The sequence below is a fragment of the Alosa alosa genome, chromosome 6 (assembly GCF_017589495.1).
Source record: "Alosa alosa isolate M-15738 ecotype Scorff River chromosome 6, AALO_Geno_1.1, whole genome shotgun sequence".
Taxonomy (NCBI): domain Eukaryota; kingdom Metazoa; phylum Chordata; class Actinopteri; order Clupeiformes; family Clupeidae; genus Alosa; species Alosa alosa.
The window spans coordinates 9,185,657-9,201,576 of NC_063194.1; the positions used below are offsets into that span (position 1 = coordinate 9,185,657).

General features: G+C 45.4%; 1 protein-coding gene across 4 annotated transcripts in view; it reads right to left on the minus strand.

The window, feature by feature from the left end:
* Positions 1–283: 283 nt before the first annotated feature.
* Positions 284–15,920, minus strand: part of tmcc1a (transmembrane and coiled-coil domain family 1a) — a 27,642-nt gene continuing 12,005 nt past the window's right edge. For 2 of the 4 annotated variants that reach the window (XM_048246989.1, XM_048246992.1), the window contains 4 exons: positions 4,415–4,648; positions 3,327–4,012; positions 2,262–2,397; positions 284–1,771 (listed from right to left, as the gene is read on the minus strand). In XM_048246989.1, coding sequence (XP_048102946.1) covers positions 1,454–1,771; positions 2,262–2,397; positions 3,327–4,012; positions 4,415–4,648 — 1,374 coding nt within the window. In that variant the 3' untranslated portion in view covers positions 284–1,453. Of the gene's footprint in view, positions 1,772–2,261; positions 2,398–3,326; positions 4,013–4,414; positions 4,649–5,917; positions 6,812–12,370; positions 13,152–15,920 lie in introns of those variants that run through there. The other 2 variants (XM_048246991.1, XM_048246990.1) reach the window with 2 other exon arrangements.

A 15,920-nucleotide genomic window follows, 5' to 3' on the forward strand; every position in this document is an offset into this window, starting at 1 on the left:
TTTTAATGTTGCTCCCTCTCATGCAACTATACATTGATTTGTTTTCACATACTCCTGAAGTAGGGGATTAGAAGTACTTAGTCTATAGGACAGAGTGGAGTGGTCAGGTGTATTTGAGTTGAAGGTTGGTTGGCAGGTTCTCCACAGGTCAGCTCCTGCAGTATACTGTACAGTAGCTCCAGGTCCAACTGTTCTGCTCATTGTTTGACATTTATGAAGCAACATACCCAATAGACAGATGTACTGTATATGTCATTTAAAGTGTATTAGTAAACCACACATGTTAAGTAGTCAGGAATGCTCTTTATTCCTTCCATAAACGTTCAGAGAAAGCCATCAAAGTTAACAGGTATCTGTATGTGATGTGACAGCGCAGCGCACAGACTGAACTGGTAAAGTGCAGTGCATACAGACAGAGGACAGGGGGCGCTCTGCTAACACAGTCAACACACTAGCATCAACTCAAACCAATGATCAGGGGTCAAAGCTATCCACAGAGATTGGCATTGAGTTTGCGAACATGATACATACAGTACTGTAGGTGGGCTGTCAAAGTCTAAAATTTAGAGTGTGATGTTATTTATTACTGGTGCCATTAAAGTGTACATCAGCATGCTCAGTCAGAAAAGCACGCCTTCAACATGAAGATGTATGCTCTGGATCTCATACACATGTGTGTCCTCAGCGTACCCACGTCTGTTAACAGTCAGATCTACTCTCTTCAACTGACCACCACACCCACCAGCTGGATGCATCACTATAAATTAATTAAGAACATTCTTCAAAATACTTCATTCTGGATAAAAATCTGCTTTACATCAAAGATTTGGAAGGGAACGGAATCATCCCTAGAGAAAACAGTGAGGAAGCCCAAGAACCCACCCCCAACTCCCAAATGCCACTCTTCATTCAAGTACCGCATCTCTATTAGTCTATTCAATCCTGCAAGCAAAGTCCTCAGAGAGGTTTCGTCTCCGTATTTAGGGCAGTGCAGACAGGGAGGGATCCGCTATTGCTGTCAGTCATGGCTGAAAAGGCACAACTCCCCATGAAGGCAGCCAATCACATTAATATCTGGCAGTAAGGCACTGAGGAAGAAAATGTCCTATCAGCCAAATGTTTTTTGACAGAAGCTTCATGCTACATTAAACTGAATAATTATCATAAAAATAATAAAATAATCGTATTAGGAATAATTACAATAAAAGTACAATCTACATTAAATTAAGGAAATACAAGCAGTGAAGCACTGCAATGTGCCAGAGGAGAAAACTAGTTTTGCCTCCTTCGGGTGTAAACAGATTTGAAAACTCAGCTAGGTGGGTCTGAGGCACTTGGGTCCATCTCCTTCAGATCCCATGTCCTCACAGAAGAGTGGACGACATTGCAAAGGCTACGGCTGGCCAATGAGGTGCCATGGCTGCTATGACATGCCGGTCAGGCAGCGCAACCATCATCTGGGCAGGTGGACACGAGCCTGGGTTTGACCAGTCATCACGTCCCAGTTCCTCCAGATGAAGGCGAGGAAGATGAGGAAGAGGAGGGTGGAGAGCGAGCGGCCCCGCGTCCTCATGAGCGGCACCACACAGTTGGCCACGGCCGACACGAACACCAGCAGCACGGCCATGAGGGCCAGCAGCACGCTGATCAGCTTGCCCAGCAGGGTCCGCGCCGCCGCCGCGCTCTCCAGGCCCTCCAGCTGCACCACCTGCTGCTGTTGCTGCTGCAGCTCCATCTTGGAGACCCGCGTCTGGCACGCCTCTAGCGCCTCCTACAGGACAACACAGGCCAGAGCACCTTCAGTCAAGCGCTTGGGGTTCAGATCATGTACATGCAGTAAACATTTTACACAAACAGAATTCTTCTGTAAGGCCCGGGCTAAAAAAGCGTTCCGTTTGCAGAGAGTAAAGAAGTTTTAGAAGACTGGAATCATTTTTTTGAACGTGCGTGCCACTATCATGTCTGGTCTAGAAAGTTCAATAGATGCTCACAGACCTCTAAAGTTCGCCTATCAAAAGGACCCAAAGGCTGCCATCTTTACCCATATAAAGAGATCTGATATCTGAGACCTTATATAGACAAAGATGGCAGCTTTGGGTCCTTTTTGTAGGCGAACTTCAGATGTCTATTATTGCAGCAGACACTCCGGGAATGGACACTTCAGTTACATGCCCGGTATAGCCTCCCTGTAACTCATACTTCACACAGCAGGTGTTTGTGTACGCATGGTCGAGCAGGTACAGCGTTGTCAGTGAGTGTACCTGTATGTCTCTGGCCCGCTCATTGGACTGATAGGCAATCTTCTCCTCCATGCTGGCCAGCTCCTGTTTCAGGTTTAGGATCTCATTCTGGTGGAGTTCGGTCAGGTCATTCAGCTGCTCCTCCAGTCGTTCACACCTACACACACATACACACAAACAAACAATCAGACACATACATCTAGTGAGTAACATGAATTCTAGGTACATTTCCTGGAGAGATGGCCATCAGAGATTCCTTAACATCAAAACACATTACAAGGTTGTTGAAGTATGAAAGAAACAGAGGAGAGAAAAGTGTGAGTGTGTGGAAAGCCAGAGGACATAAACACAGTTGCAGTAAGGGCCAGCTAGTGTCTTGCACTTTGAGGTGTGTAAAGTGATATCAGTGTGTCTCATCTAACTTGCTCACGAGTCACTGTTTAGCGCAACCTGAAGGACACAACCCAGACATAAACACGTGCAGGCTTCTATCTTCCTTCATGTTGCAGCTTTCAACAAACTTCCCACAAACACACACACACAATAATGCATGCTTATTTATAAGCTTAGCATTCCACAAGGAGTTTGTAGTCAAATATGCTTTTAGGACACCACACTAGGTCCTTGTGCGCAAAGATGTGCACCAAGTTCAGTCTGTGCGCACTGGGGCTTGAACATTTATTTTTAGCTGGAAAAACAAGAGCTTAGAGGCCATTTTAGGCAGAAAAATGCTGATATGGCCACATTTATCCAGCCCAGTGTGTGTATGTGTGTGTCTGCAAGTGTGTGTGCTTGCACGCATATGCCATCCTATTGAGTCACTGCTTACATTTTAGGCAAGCAATGTTTTTTTTCAAGGACTATATCTATCTAAGGACTTAAATCTGTCATCTTGAGGCATGTGTTATGGGTGTATGTGTGTGCTCATGTATTGTGTGTGTTTGGCAGCGCTGCCTGGAAGGCGCCAGGGTTAGGGTTAGGGTTAGGTTTAGGATTAGGTGCCTTTAAGTCAGCGGTGGCAGCGCTGCCTGGAAGACGACGTTGGGGGCTTAAAACACCATCGGTCGTGTGTTTGACAGTACGTACCTGAACCTCTCCTCCTGTATCCCCTGCATGATGAGCGTGTAGTCTCGTGTGTAGTGGCTCTTCAGTCCGTCCAGGGCCTCCTCCATCCTGCCCTGCGTCTCCCTCAGCTCCTGCACCTCCTGCAGCAGCATGTCCAGGCCGCTGTTCTGGCTCCGCTCCAGCGTGTTGCCCTTGGAGCTCGGGGGGCCTCCTGGAGCGCCCCCAGTGGTGCTGTTGGCCCCGGCGGAGCCTGAGGTGCCACTAGAGCAGTCCTCCTCGCTGCCGAACTTGGGGCTGGCCTGCAGGCGCCCGCTGCCACCCAGCACGCTCTCCTCGCCGTTGGTCTCGATGTCCTGCCCGTCCCTCAGCTGGTGGAGGTTCTCGGTGCTGCCGCTGCGATGCCGGGAGGCCATCAGGAGCGAGGCGATCTCCCGCGGCTTGGACGCCGCCTGGTGGGTGACCTGCTGGATGCTGGTGAGGCCGCCGCGCACACTGTCCACCACGCCCTCGCTGAACTCGGACACGCGGGCGCCCACGTCGCGCAGGCCCTGTTGCATGTCGCGCAGCACCGCCTTGGGCTGCCGGCCGGCCCCCGCCGCTGCCCCGGCGCCGCCCTCGGCCTCGCGTAGCCGCCGGTGGTAGTGCTCCAGCTTCCGCTGCAGCTGAGCGATGCTGCCCGCAGACTTCTGGTTCTTTTTCTCGAACACCTGCAGGGGGCGCACCACACAAAAACGCATCTCATCACATCACATGAACCCAGTGTGGTCTGAGTTGCCCGAAGCATGACCCAAAGCAAGTACAAAAACATGTCAAAATGAATAGCTCAGCAGTAGACATTCTACACATAGATAATGACAGATAATGACCAGAGGTGTGGTCAATTTGTTGACTGTATGGCAGACCACAACCAAACAATATTAAGCTTTAGAAGTGTAGACTAGATTCATGTTGGGAAGGAAAGACCAGTTCTTAAAAGTAGATGGCGTGAACAGAGGGGCATTTTGAAGATTCTACAGTACAGTACTTGTTGATGATTTAGACATCTGCTCATTACACACCACCGTCCCTCTCTCCTTTCTGTTGCGTTATCGTCTGAGGTGCTGTCTCACCTGCTTGATGCGCACGCTCTGCTGCTTGTCGCTGGTGTTGTTGGCCAGCTTGAGGTACTCGGCGACATTCTCATCGCGCGCGGTCTGCTCGATGCGCAGCTGCTCGGTCAGTTTCAGGATCTTCTGCTGCAGCTGCGCGATGGCCTGCCGTGTGCGCTGAGGGTCCAGAGACTCATCGGAAAACTCTCCTGCACCCGCAAGGGCCGCCTGAACGCCTCCTTCCAATCTCTCAATCTGAGAAAGGAGGAGAGAGAGGGGGGGGGGCAAAAGGATGTGATCAGAACTCATGGCAAAGAGATGGAGGAAGGGTGTGGGGAACAGATGGCAAAATAAATAAGAAAAGAGAACATGTAGAAAGGGATAAGAAAGAACATTCTCTCTTTTGGTCGAGCCATAATGCAGCAAGAGTTCTTCTGCAGTCTGTGGTTAGAAATTCCCGTCAGCTGATGTAGCGAAATCAGCATATAACACACACACACACACACACACACACAAATATACAGTTTCACACACACACACACACACACACACACACACACACACACACACACACACACAAAGAAGCCTGCTTTTAACTGGAACTAGGACAAAGTGGGTCAGTGTGTCCATCAGACGGTTTCCTAAATACCAGTAGTTTACTGTAAAATCAGGTTTCTGATTGGATCCGCAAGACTTAGTTAAACTATTAGACATTGCATGTAGAAGCTTGATTGTGACACAGACATAATGATTGGTGAAATGACTTTAAACACAACATAATGTCTTTCTGACATCATGGATATAAGAGCAAGACTGATGTCTCACATTATAGCCACTACTACCAATAAAATAAGCACTGGCGCAGAAGAATACAACATACAATAGGACATTTAGAGTAAATAGAAACAACCCGATATGTTTTGGGGAACAAGCAAAAAGTCCAGTAGTAAATAGGTTTTGGGACATCTTGACTCCAGAATGACCGGATCCCATTTGGGTGGCTATGACACACATCCTTAGACTGAAGTTTCACTCCAGTCATCGTCAACAAACAGAAAAAGTAATGACCAATTGAAATGATATGGATGAGCTGTGCAGGAAATTAGTCACATGGCATGCATGCAAGGATTATAGGCTACGCTGTAACGTGTTGTACGCGTAATTCTGGTGTAGTAATAGCATAGACTGTGATGAGTAACGCGAGAGCCAGCCCGTCAACATGTTTATGCGCGACTAAACCTGATTTCCATGTTAAGTAGAAATCGCGGACGGCCAAAACAAATAGGCTACTACTAATCACCATTTAATCACCGCATATTGATGTTGACAACTTTTGACAGTTAGCCTACACTATCCCCATCCAGCGCGATGGTAGAATGAACACGGGGCGCACAACTGAAATACAGAACGTTCCACTGAATAAAAAATGCATACAGCCTAGCCACTATTGGTACGAACGTAGTCCAGGTGAAGCAGTCGATTACAGCAGGACTGAGAATAAAACGAGCGACTGATTGCTCTCACCTTCCCATTCTTTAAGCGAAGGACCTTCTCCCAATGCATATTCTCCTGCGTGACTTCAGTCAGTGTCAGTGTCGTGAGTTTCATCTGGTCAGCTGTGGAAATCTCTTCTAGGCTTATCGTTTTGAATGTGTTTTCGGGGAATTTTTGGTACACACCGGTACCGCTCCTAAACCTCCCAAACTTGTTTTGAAAGTGGAGTCTTTAAAACTCCGCCTGGAGTGCGCGGGCACTCCCCCACCCGGTTATTTACAGGATGACATCATCCTTTGACCGTCGAGATCGCTAGCAAAACGGCAGGTGGTAAGAGCTAGACTGCAATCAACCAATTCAGACTGAACTTTGAACGTTGGTCAGAATTTTCAAAGGAAAACAAAGGCAAAGTTGCTTTGCCTGAATAGGCCTGATGTGAAAATCACCTGCACTATGCAATTGTAAATACAGTTGCACTTGTAGCCTTAGCTAATTTTTAGTAAAAAGGCATACCGCCTGCCATTGCCTATATGCCTGTAGGCTAGTAATAGTTCACGGCGAGGTGGATCCTGAGATTGTATCAAAAGTAACTAATGTGTGTGAGAGATGGGTAGTAAATCCGGTTTCACTGGCGCGCGCACATACACACACTAATGTCAGTGTAACTGCACACATTGCCCCTTGAAGACATCAGATATCTGTGATAACCCTATCAATGGCTCCTACCGGGAATCCTTAATTAGCTCTGGTACTTTCCAATTGGAGGTCGGTTCAAAGATCAAAAGCACGCCCTTAAACCTGGCACCTGCCTTCAAACTAGAGAAGAGAAAACAATTCAGTATGCAAACCGAAAGTCATAGAAAGAGAACCAGTTTCTCAGCTCCTGTCTTACAGGGTGGGATTTGGGAGACAAGCGCATTAATAACCCCACCCCACACACTAACATAAATTCCTGAGTAATAGAATCCTAGTTCTTGGATTCCATTGAATGTAGTACAATGGAATCACAACCACAATTCCATGCATGAAGAAAGCATTCTAAGAACAGGGCAACAGAACACCAGAGCAGTAAGACTACTGTAACAAATACCTATTGTGTGCATGTGTGTGCCTGTCTGTCTGTCTGTGTGTGTGTGTGTGTGTAAGAGATAAAGTGTGTGTGTGTGTGCATGTGTGCGTGTCTGTGTGTGTGTGTGTGTGTGTGTGTGTGTGTGTGTAAGAGATAAAGAGAGAGAGTGTGTGTGTTCATATAGGTGCTTTGCTACAGTCTTATTAAGAAACACCTTAACAGTATTCAACGAGGTCCTGTAATAATCCAACGCATACACCTTCACCTGACCTCAACTGAGAGAAAGATGGAGGAAGTTCAAAACATATTTACATTCTAAATAATTTAAGTCTTTAAGCCAACTTAGAATGATCTCTGTGTAAGCCTGATGATATTTAACACACACACACACACACACACACACACACACACACACACACACAGTGGCACAGCAAAGACCCATTTACAAGGGTAAAGGCTAATAATAGTTCCTTTGGATATAACCATCTACTTACAGTAAATTGATCCTATTTGCACTGCACACGTCATAACCTCATAACTAGCATTACATGACGAAGAGTTTGAGAGGCAAGCGTGGTGTGAAGGCACATACCCTGTGTGTGTAGTTAAGTGTACATAAAGCATTTAATCAGGCCCAACACCAAACAGATCACAGACAGCGCAACAGGCTTACGCGCCACAAGAACACTTTGACATCTCTTTGGAATTGAAGGTCACACTCATGTATCCACACATACAGCCTCACCCTCTCTCTGTCACACACTTACACAAACCCACACACACATACACATACACATAGACTAGGCCGCATGAGTTTTAGCCTCTTTGCTGAAGGCCAAAGGTTCATATCCAGTGCCAGCCTATGCCTTACACCTCTTCACAACACAGGTTACTGTACTGCACCAGTGACCTCAAACTACAGCGTTGTTGATTTGGGACATGTGTGACAAGCCTCCTTGTCTGAATGCCCACACTCTCCACACATGTTGTTAGGGTCAGGACTGGAGGCCTGGGGTACGGCAATTGCAGGTGTCTTGCACTAGATGAGAGAGACCATGAAGGCTTTGAGAGAGGAAGTCTGATAAGTTAACACAAAGAAGCCTTGTCAGTGAAGCAAGAGATATAAAAATGTATTATTTTAAAAATGATATACAGGTGCTGGTCACATAATTAGAATATCAAAAAGTTGATTTAAGTCAGTAATTCCATTTCAAAAATTAAAACTTGTATATTATATTCATTCACAGACTGATATTTCAAATGTTTATTTCTTTTAATAATTATAACAGACTAATAAAAAATCCCAAATTCAGTATTTCTGAAAATTAGAATATTACTTAAGACCAGTACAAAACATTTTTTTTAGAAATGTTGGCCAACTGAAAAGTATGAGCATGTACAGCACTCAATACTTAGTTGGGGCTCCTTTTGCCTGAATTATTGCAGCAATGCAGCGTGGCATAGAGTCGATCAGTCTGTGGCACTGCTCAGGTGTTATGAGAGCCCAGGTTGCTCTGATAGTGGCCTTCAGCTCTTCTGAATTGTTGGGTTTGGTGTATCGCATCTTCCTCTTCACAATACCCCATAGATTTTCTATGGGGTTAAGGTCAGGCGAGTTTGCTGGCCAATTAAGAACAGGGATACCATGGTCCTTAAACCAGGTACTGGTAGCTTTGGCACTGTGTGCAGGTGCCAAGTCCTGTTGGAAAATTAAATCTGCATCTCCATAAAGTTGGTCAGCAGCAGGAAGCATGAAGTGCTCTAAAACTTCCTGGTAGACGGCTGTGTTGACCCTGGACCTCAGAAAACAGCACCCCAAACCATCACTGACTGTGGAAACCTTACACTGGACTTCAAGCAACGTGGATTCTGTGCCTCTCCTCTCTTCTCTTCCTCCAGACTCTGGGACCTTGATTTCCAAAGGAAATGCAAAATTTACTTTCAACAGAGAACATAACTTTGGACCGCTCAGCAGTAGTCCAGTCATTTTTGTCTTTAGCCCAGGCGAGACGCTTCTGACGCTGTCTCTTGTTCAAGAGTGGCTTGACACAAGAAATGCGACAGCTGAACCCCATTTCTTGCATACGTCTGTGCGTGGTGGTTCTTGAAGCACTGACTCTAGCTGCAGTCCACTCTTTGTGAATCTCCCCCACATTTTTGAATGGGTTTTGTTTCACAATCCTCTCCAGGGTGCGGTTATCCCTATTGCTTGTACACTTTTTCTACCACATCTTTTCCTTCCCTTCTCTATTAATGTGTTTGGACACAGAGCTCTGTGAACAGCCAGCCTCTTTAGCAATGACCCTTTGTGTCTTGCCCTCCTTGTGCAAGATGTCAATGGTCGTCTTTTGGACAACTGTCAAGTCAGCAGTCTTCCCCATGATTGTGTAGCCTACAGAACTAGACTGAGAGACCATTTAAAGGCCTTTGCAGGTGTTTTGAGTTAATTAGCTGATTAGAGTGTGACACCAGGTGTCTTCAATATTGAACCTTTTCACAATATTCAAATTTTCTAATACTGAATTTGGGGTTTTCATTAGTTGTCAGTTATAATCATCAAAATTAAAAGAAATAAACACTTGAAATATATCAGTCTGTGTGGAATGAATGTATACATTATACAAGTTTCACTTTTTGAATGGAATTACTGAAATAAATCAACTTTTTCCATGATATTCCATGGTTTTAAAGAAGTAGCCTGACGAGCCAGACCCACATCAAGATTCACATTCACAGTGCTCAGGGGCAGGATAATCGGTTGTCTTTCAAATTCCCTTTGCACGCAATAGGATAGCGCTACAACTCATGAGTCCCATGCGTTTTCCCACCAGCGGAGCTAGTTGGCTAGTTCATACTTTTGCCAACTTAAAAAAATCTTACGCAGTTCGCCAACAGCAACATCCATCTTTTTTGTTTTCAAGTAGCAGGGAATTCATACCGAACCGTTGCAACTCTGCCATCAATCATTATGTTAAGCCCGCCTATACTCTATACACGATGTGGTTGGCCTTATCAAAGTTTAATTTTTCCAGCTCGCAAGCCAAGGGAGAGTTGCTAGACTATGTAATTTGCTGCCACTAGGGTGCGTCTAGATTTCCAGGCTATTAAAGAAGTGCATTTCATGTAAATATTTAGTTTTCTTTCTGATATGTTTTGAAATTATTGTAATATTACTGGCATTTCAGTGAAGTGTAACATTATTTACAGTTTCATGAGTTCTGTATTGTTTGTCATACAGGTAAAATGTGTCCCTAAATAAACATAACAAAAAACAAAACAAAAAACAGTGTGTCCCTGTAGACGCTAGTCTGCAAGTCAGGTCAGCTAAGGTAACATAGCCATGCAACACTCTGATGCATGGGGGTCGGCAGCAGGGGCTTACCACTGAAATAGCGCAGTATTAATGGAGCTTTTAATTTTAGCATCTGAGTGCTACACATCAAAAAAGCTACACTTAGACGCCAAGCCTGTCGTAGATGCCTCAGGCATATGACCCAAGATATCAAGATGTCAAGATATTTCAGACACTCCAGACACTTAGCTAGACAGAGAAATTGCCAGAGCTTGAAGCAAGTAGCATGTTTTTGTAGGAAATGTGTGTATGAATAATAAGTAAAAAAAAAAAAATTGCCCCCATGAATTTACACAAGCAGAAACAGACAGGCCTTATCACCTCTCCACTCTCCTCAACTGCCTGCCTCTCATGGGCCAGCTTTATAGGTGGATCTCATTGCCATAGAAAATCCATCACACAAGCCTAATTACAGCGAGAACAAACTGTTCACACACACACACACAGAGAAAGAGAGAGAGAGAGAGGGATAGCTAGAGCGAGCGAGAGAGATGATTTGGTACTGATTTCCCCTTTCCTGCATTCTCTTATTTTCCTTTTGAATGCTTAGGAAATACAAGTGCCCTTCTTATCATACTAGTAAAGCAATTTGATTTTCACTGAACAGAAAGAGGGAAATGAAATGTGCTCAGGGGTTTCTGCAGTGCTTTTATAATGCACAGTTCAAATGGGCCACTCGCTGAGGCCGTTAATTATACAGTGGTTGTGTATGTGTGTGTGTGTGTGTGTGAGAGAGAGTGTGTCATAAAAACATACAAAGGGCATAAAAGTGGGCAAATAAAGGAAACAAATCACATTAACCAGCATATCTGTAACTCAAACTGTAACTCAAACTCTCTGGTATTTATAGTGAACACGTACAAACCATTATTTATGGATAACTCAGATCCCAACTGCATGCACTGCCAACTCAAAAGAGAGAAGATTATGATTTTCTGGAGCTTGCCTGGTATTGACAAAGGGCAGTGTAGCACTCCTGCCTAGCTACGCTTGGAGATGTGATGATAAGTGCTGCCCAGGGGTCAGACCTCAGTAGCCCAAAGAGTTTGTTCACAGCAGCCCCTGTGGCCTCCATGCCCTCCTCCTCTAATCTAGCCAGTTCCATTCCTCCTCTCTTTTTTCCTCCCTGGGCTTCTCTACCTCCCTCTCTCTGCCTCAATCGCTCCCTTCTCTCCCTCGCTTTAGACTAAGCCCCCTCTGCTCAGACAAAGGGCAGTTTTTCATGGAAATCCGCTTTTTTGTTTCTTTAAGGGGTCTGAGGCGAACTCTCACAATGGGCCCATTCACCATCCATGGACAATTACATAACTCTATGTGTTGGTCTGCATGCAACTACGCGTGAAATAAACACCCACAAACACACACGCACAAATACACGCACACATGCACACGCAAGCACACACACACACACACACACACACACACACACACACAAACACACGCACACACACACCCACACACCCACACACACAAACAAACTCTCTCTCTCACAACACACACACACACACACACACACACACACACACACACACACACACACACACTTGGTACAGGGCTCAGCAGAAGCCCTACATTTGTGGACTTAAAAGACCATGTGATGCATCTGAAAAGAACCAAATGAACCCCAACCCATATTCTCAGGAGCCAAAGCCTTCACAAACTGAACCAAACAGAAGACCTACTAAGCCAAACCGTTGACAAAGCACCATCGAAAAAGTCAGTAAGCCTATGTACAGATATGTACAGATGTGTAAAGATGCACACAAGAAACAAAAAACAGGTAGCACAGTTATCAAGTCTACTCTCTCTCTCTCCACACACACACACACACACACACAAACACAGAAACACACAGTAAATTCACCTCTGAATGGAAATCAATTCATTCAGTCTTTTTGACCATCTATACTCACTCTTTCATTCACACATGAAAACACACACACACACTCACACATACACACACACACACACACACACACACATTGGCACAGTGAAGACCCATTTAGACCCATGTACACACACAAACATAATTATGTACACTCAATCCAAATGATGCACTCACAGTGTTTGTAGGAGAGTTGGATGGCGAGGACTCAGGAGTTACCAGATTCAGGATGACCTCCATTGGAGATAGCATGAGGAAGCTGTATCCCAGCAACGAAGACACACACACACACACACACACACACACACTAGCGAGCTAACACACAAACTTACACATCTTCTACACTTAATTCTAACATCAGCATCTGAAAAGTGTCCTGCGGAGACTGTGAGGTACGGATGGCTGAGCTGATGGAGGAATGTGGTGGCAGAAGTTCAGCTGTGGTCAGAGTCGGCTCACGTCCACTGCGCTCAACTCTGGCGGCGGCGAGATGTCCAGCTGGCTTCATTTGAGAAAGAAGCTCCATCGGAGAGTGTATGTGTGAGCGTGTGAGTGAGAAAGAGAGAGAGAGAAAGAGAGTTGTGGGGAAGAAGGAGGGGGTGGTACTGCTGGGGCCTGTTCTGTTCTGTTCCGTAATCCCGCTGTCTGGGCCAGAGGCACAGCCGAGCAACATTAAGTGCTTCTCAGCTTAGCCAATCAATTGACGAAACCCCATGGACCCTCTACACCAATCAGAAGCTGGACAGCTTCTCAGCCAACCAATTACAAGTTCATTACCAGCGGCACTGGGTAGCCAATCAGCAGTGCTATTGACAAAAAACGTCCATTGGGGTTATTGGTAAATGAAGAGTCCAGACACAAACTAAGGGATCAGACACAGCAACCGCGAAGCTGAACCAATTACTGCATCTCTGTCCAGAAACGCATGCCCAGATTACATTGTCATATGACTCCATAGTGTGCATATGTGTGTGTGACCAATTAATGGAAGTAGCGAAGCGGGACAAGGCGAAGGTTGGGGGGGGGGGGGGGGTTTTTCATGGCCAAGAGCTGCCAAAGCTGCTCTATAGAACAGAGCTGGGGTGTTTAGGGGAAAGGTGACTTACATAAGAATAAGAATCACTCAGCCAGTGCTTTGTGAAGTTCTCTGTGAGGAGAAATTACATGGTGCCCCATTATCTATCCACCAGAGAACAAAGTGAGCAGTCTACTAATGCGACCAATAGACCAGGGAAACCTCCTCTGTATATAGGCCTATAAATGTGTATAGGCATTCGCCTGAGCTTGGTCCATTCATTTCATTTTTATCCCATGTATCCATAAATCTAGCCGATACAAACAATCATACAAAATAATTCACCCAGAGGCTATAATGTGGCTACGTGACACACAGATGCACACCTATGCAGATAACTATGCAGCCTCTTCCGGTGACAAGGCCTTGATTCCTCTCGTCACTATTGGAATTCACTAATGGAATTCACTACCTCATGCTAAAATATTCCCCTGTAGCTCAGCACGTATATTCCACATGCCAGGCATGCCAGAATAACAATCTCATCCTTTATGTATTTGTGTGTGTGAGTTACAGCCTAGAGGCAAATTTTCAGCCAAAGCTGGAGATGCTAAGAGTCCCAAGTCCTCACTTTGGAAATACTACAGTAAATGGGATTCATATTTTAGGATTGCTTGAGATGGAGCAGCATCAAAAGTCTGTATGTGTTTCATTGTGTGTGTGTGTGTGTGTGTGTGTGTGTGTGTGTGTGTGTGTGTGTGTTCTTGTGAGAGAGTGAGAAGGATAGAGAGAGAGCAAGAGAGAGAGAGAGAGAAGAGAGAGAGAGAGAGAGAAAGACTCCAGTGGAGTGAGCTGGCACAAAAGCTGGACTCCAGAAACAATAGCATGGCAGAACACACCGGAACATTACACACGAGTGTGTGTGTGAGAGACAAAAAAAAAAAAAAATCCATCTGTGTGAGTAAGACAAAAGAGCTTGTAGCAAGCAGCAGGAGGGCTTCATCCTAAACAAGGCGCTGGAGTAAGTGCATAGTTATTTCAGTAGATGTTCTGGACCAAACCTACAAATAGGAAGTAGAGCTCAATATACTGTAGGTAATATGATAAACTTGTCACAGTCCGTAAGCACGGTAACCATCTGCTTTGAGTCATGTTAAATGCCCAGCACGCATTTGGAATGTAATTGTACATCATCATCATTATATCCTCAGAACAAAGAGAGCCTGAACCTTTGTACTTTCCTTCTTGATTTCACACGGAGAGATTTAAAACACAAACACACTATGCGGCAACAGGATCAGGGTACTTTGCCTGGCATTCTGCTTATGTCTCAATAACACAAGTACGTCAGCAACCCCAACAATCACCAGACCCCCCCCCTAAAAAGGACCGGCTGCTGAGCCACGATTGTCACTTCATTGGTTTGTTCTTTAGTTTGTGCCCCAATATATGTCACAGTTTTAGGGAGCATGGTCGGAGTTTACTCCTGGCAATCGAGAACACCAGTATTCTCTTCCACTTCCACACACACACAAGCACACGCGCACACACACACACACACACACACACACACACACACACACACACACACACACACACACACAAACATACAGTACACACACACACACACATACACACACACATACAGTACGAACATAAACATACACACACACACACAAACACACACTATGATCATGTACACACCACACCCACACACTATGACCATGTGTACATACTCGCTGTGTTTGTACACACCCACACAGACTTGTGGGGATTTGTTGTTTGGAGCACATGTTCATATAATGACTGATATGAAGCTGCAAGAACACTCTCGTAAACAGGTTCCCCATTCACAGAGCGATTCCAGTGCTGATTAAGGAATTATGTAATCCGGCAATGACATGATTAATAGATGGATTTATGCATGATTGCAGGGACCCCTTGTCCCTGCCACTGCATCCACATGTAAACAATAACAACGTGGACACATGGAGGGCCATCCGAAGGGTAAATCACGTGTTAGTCACTCTAAAAGTGGCACTGCATGCATGACTGCCAGTGTACTGTCCTCTCCCTCTGCCGAGCCGTGAGGGACACAGTGTCCATAGGCCAGGCTCTGACTCACAGCAGCCCACAGATATCTCCCATACTAGACTGCTATAGGGCCCAGCTACCCCCAAATAGACACAGGTATGGATAGCAGCTGCTGCATTGTGTGTGTGTGTGTGTGTGTGTGTGTGTGTGTGTGTGTGTGTGTGTGTGTGTGTGCTCTGGGCCCCATATGCCCTTCAACTTCCTATATGCCATCTTGCCTATACTTGTGCCTTTGAACATACTCATAATGAATTCTTCACTAGCTTTGGGTGTTTACCACACCACATTTAAATAGGCTAAGGTCACCCCCACTGCTTGACACATCTTAGAAGCAGCCAAGACAAACAGCGTCCAACTATCCAAATTCCCTCATGAGGTTGTGTATGCCACATGGCCGGCAATTCTGTTCATGTCTAGCATTGCTCTTGGTGCTCAACATGATCTCACAACCCATACTTTTCTTTTCATTGCTCACTTTGTGACGCTTGACATTTTACCCCAAATGGGATGTAATCTGTTTTGCAAACGTCTGTTTGGATGAAAACAGCTGTCAAATATGGGTCAAATAAATATGTGAGAGAGAGCACTGCTCTGGAATGCCCTGAGACCAACACAAAC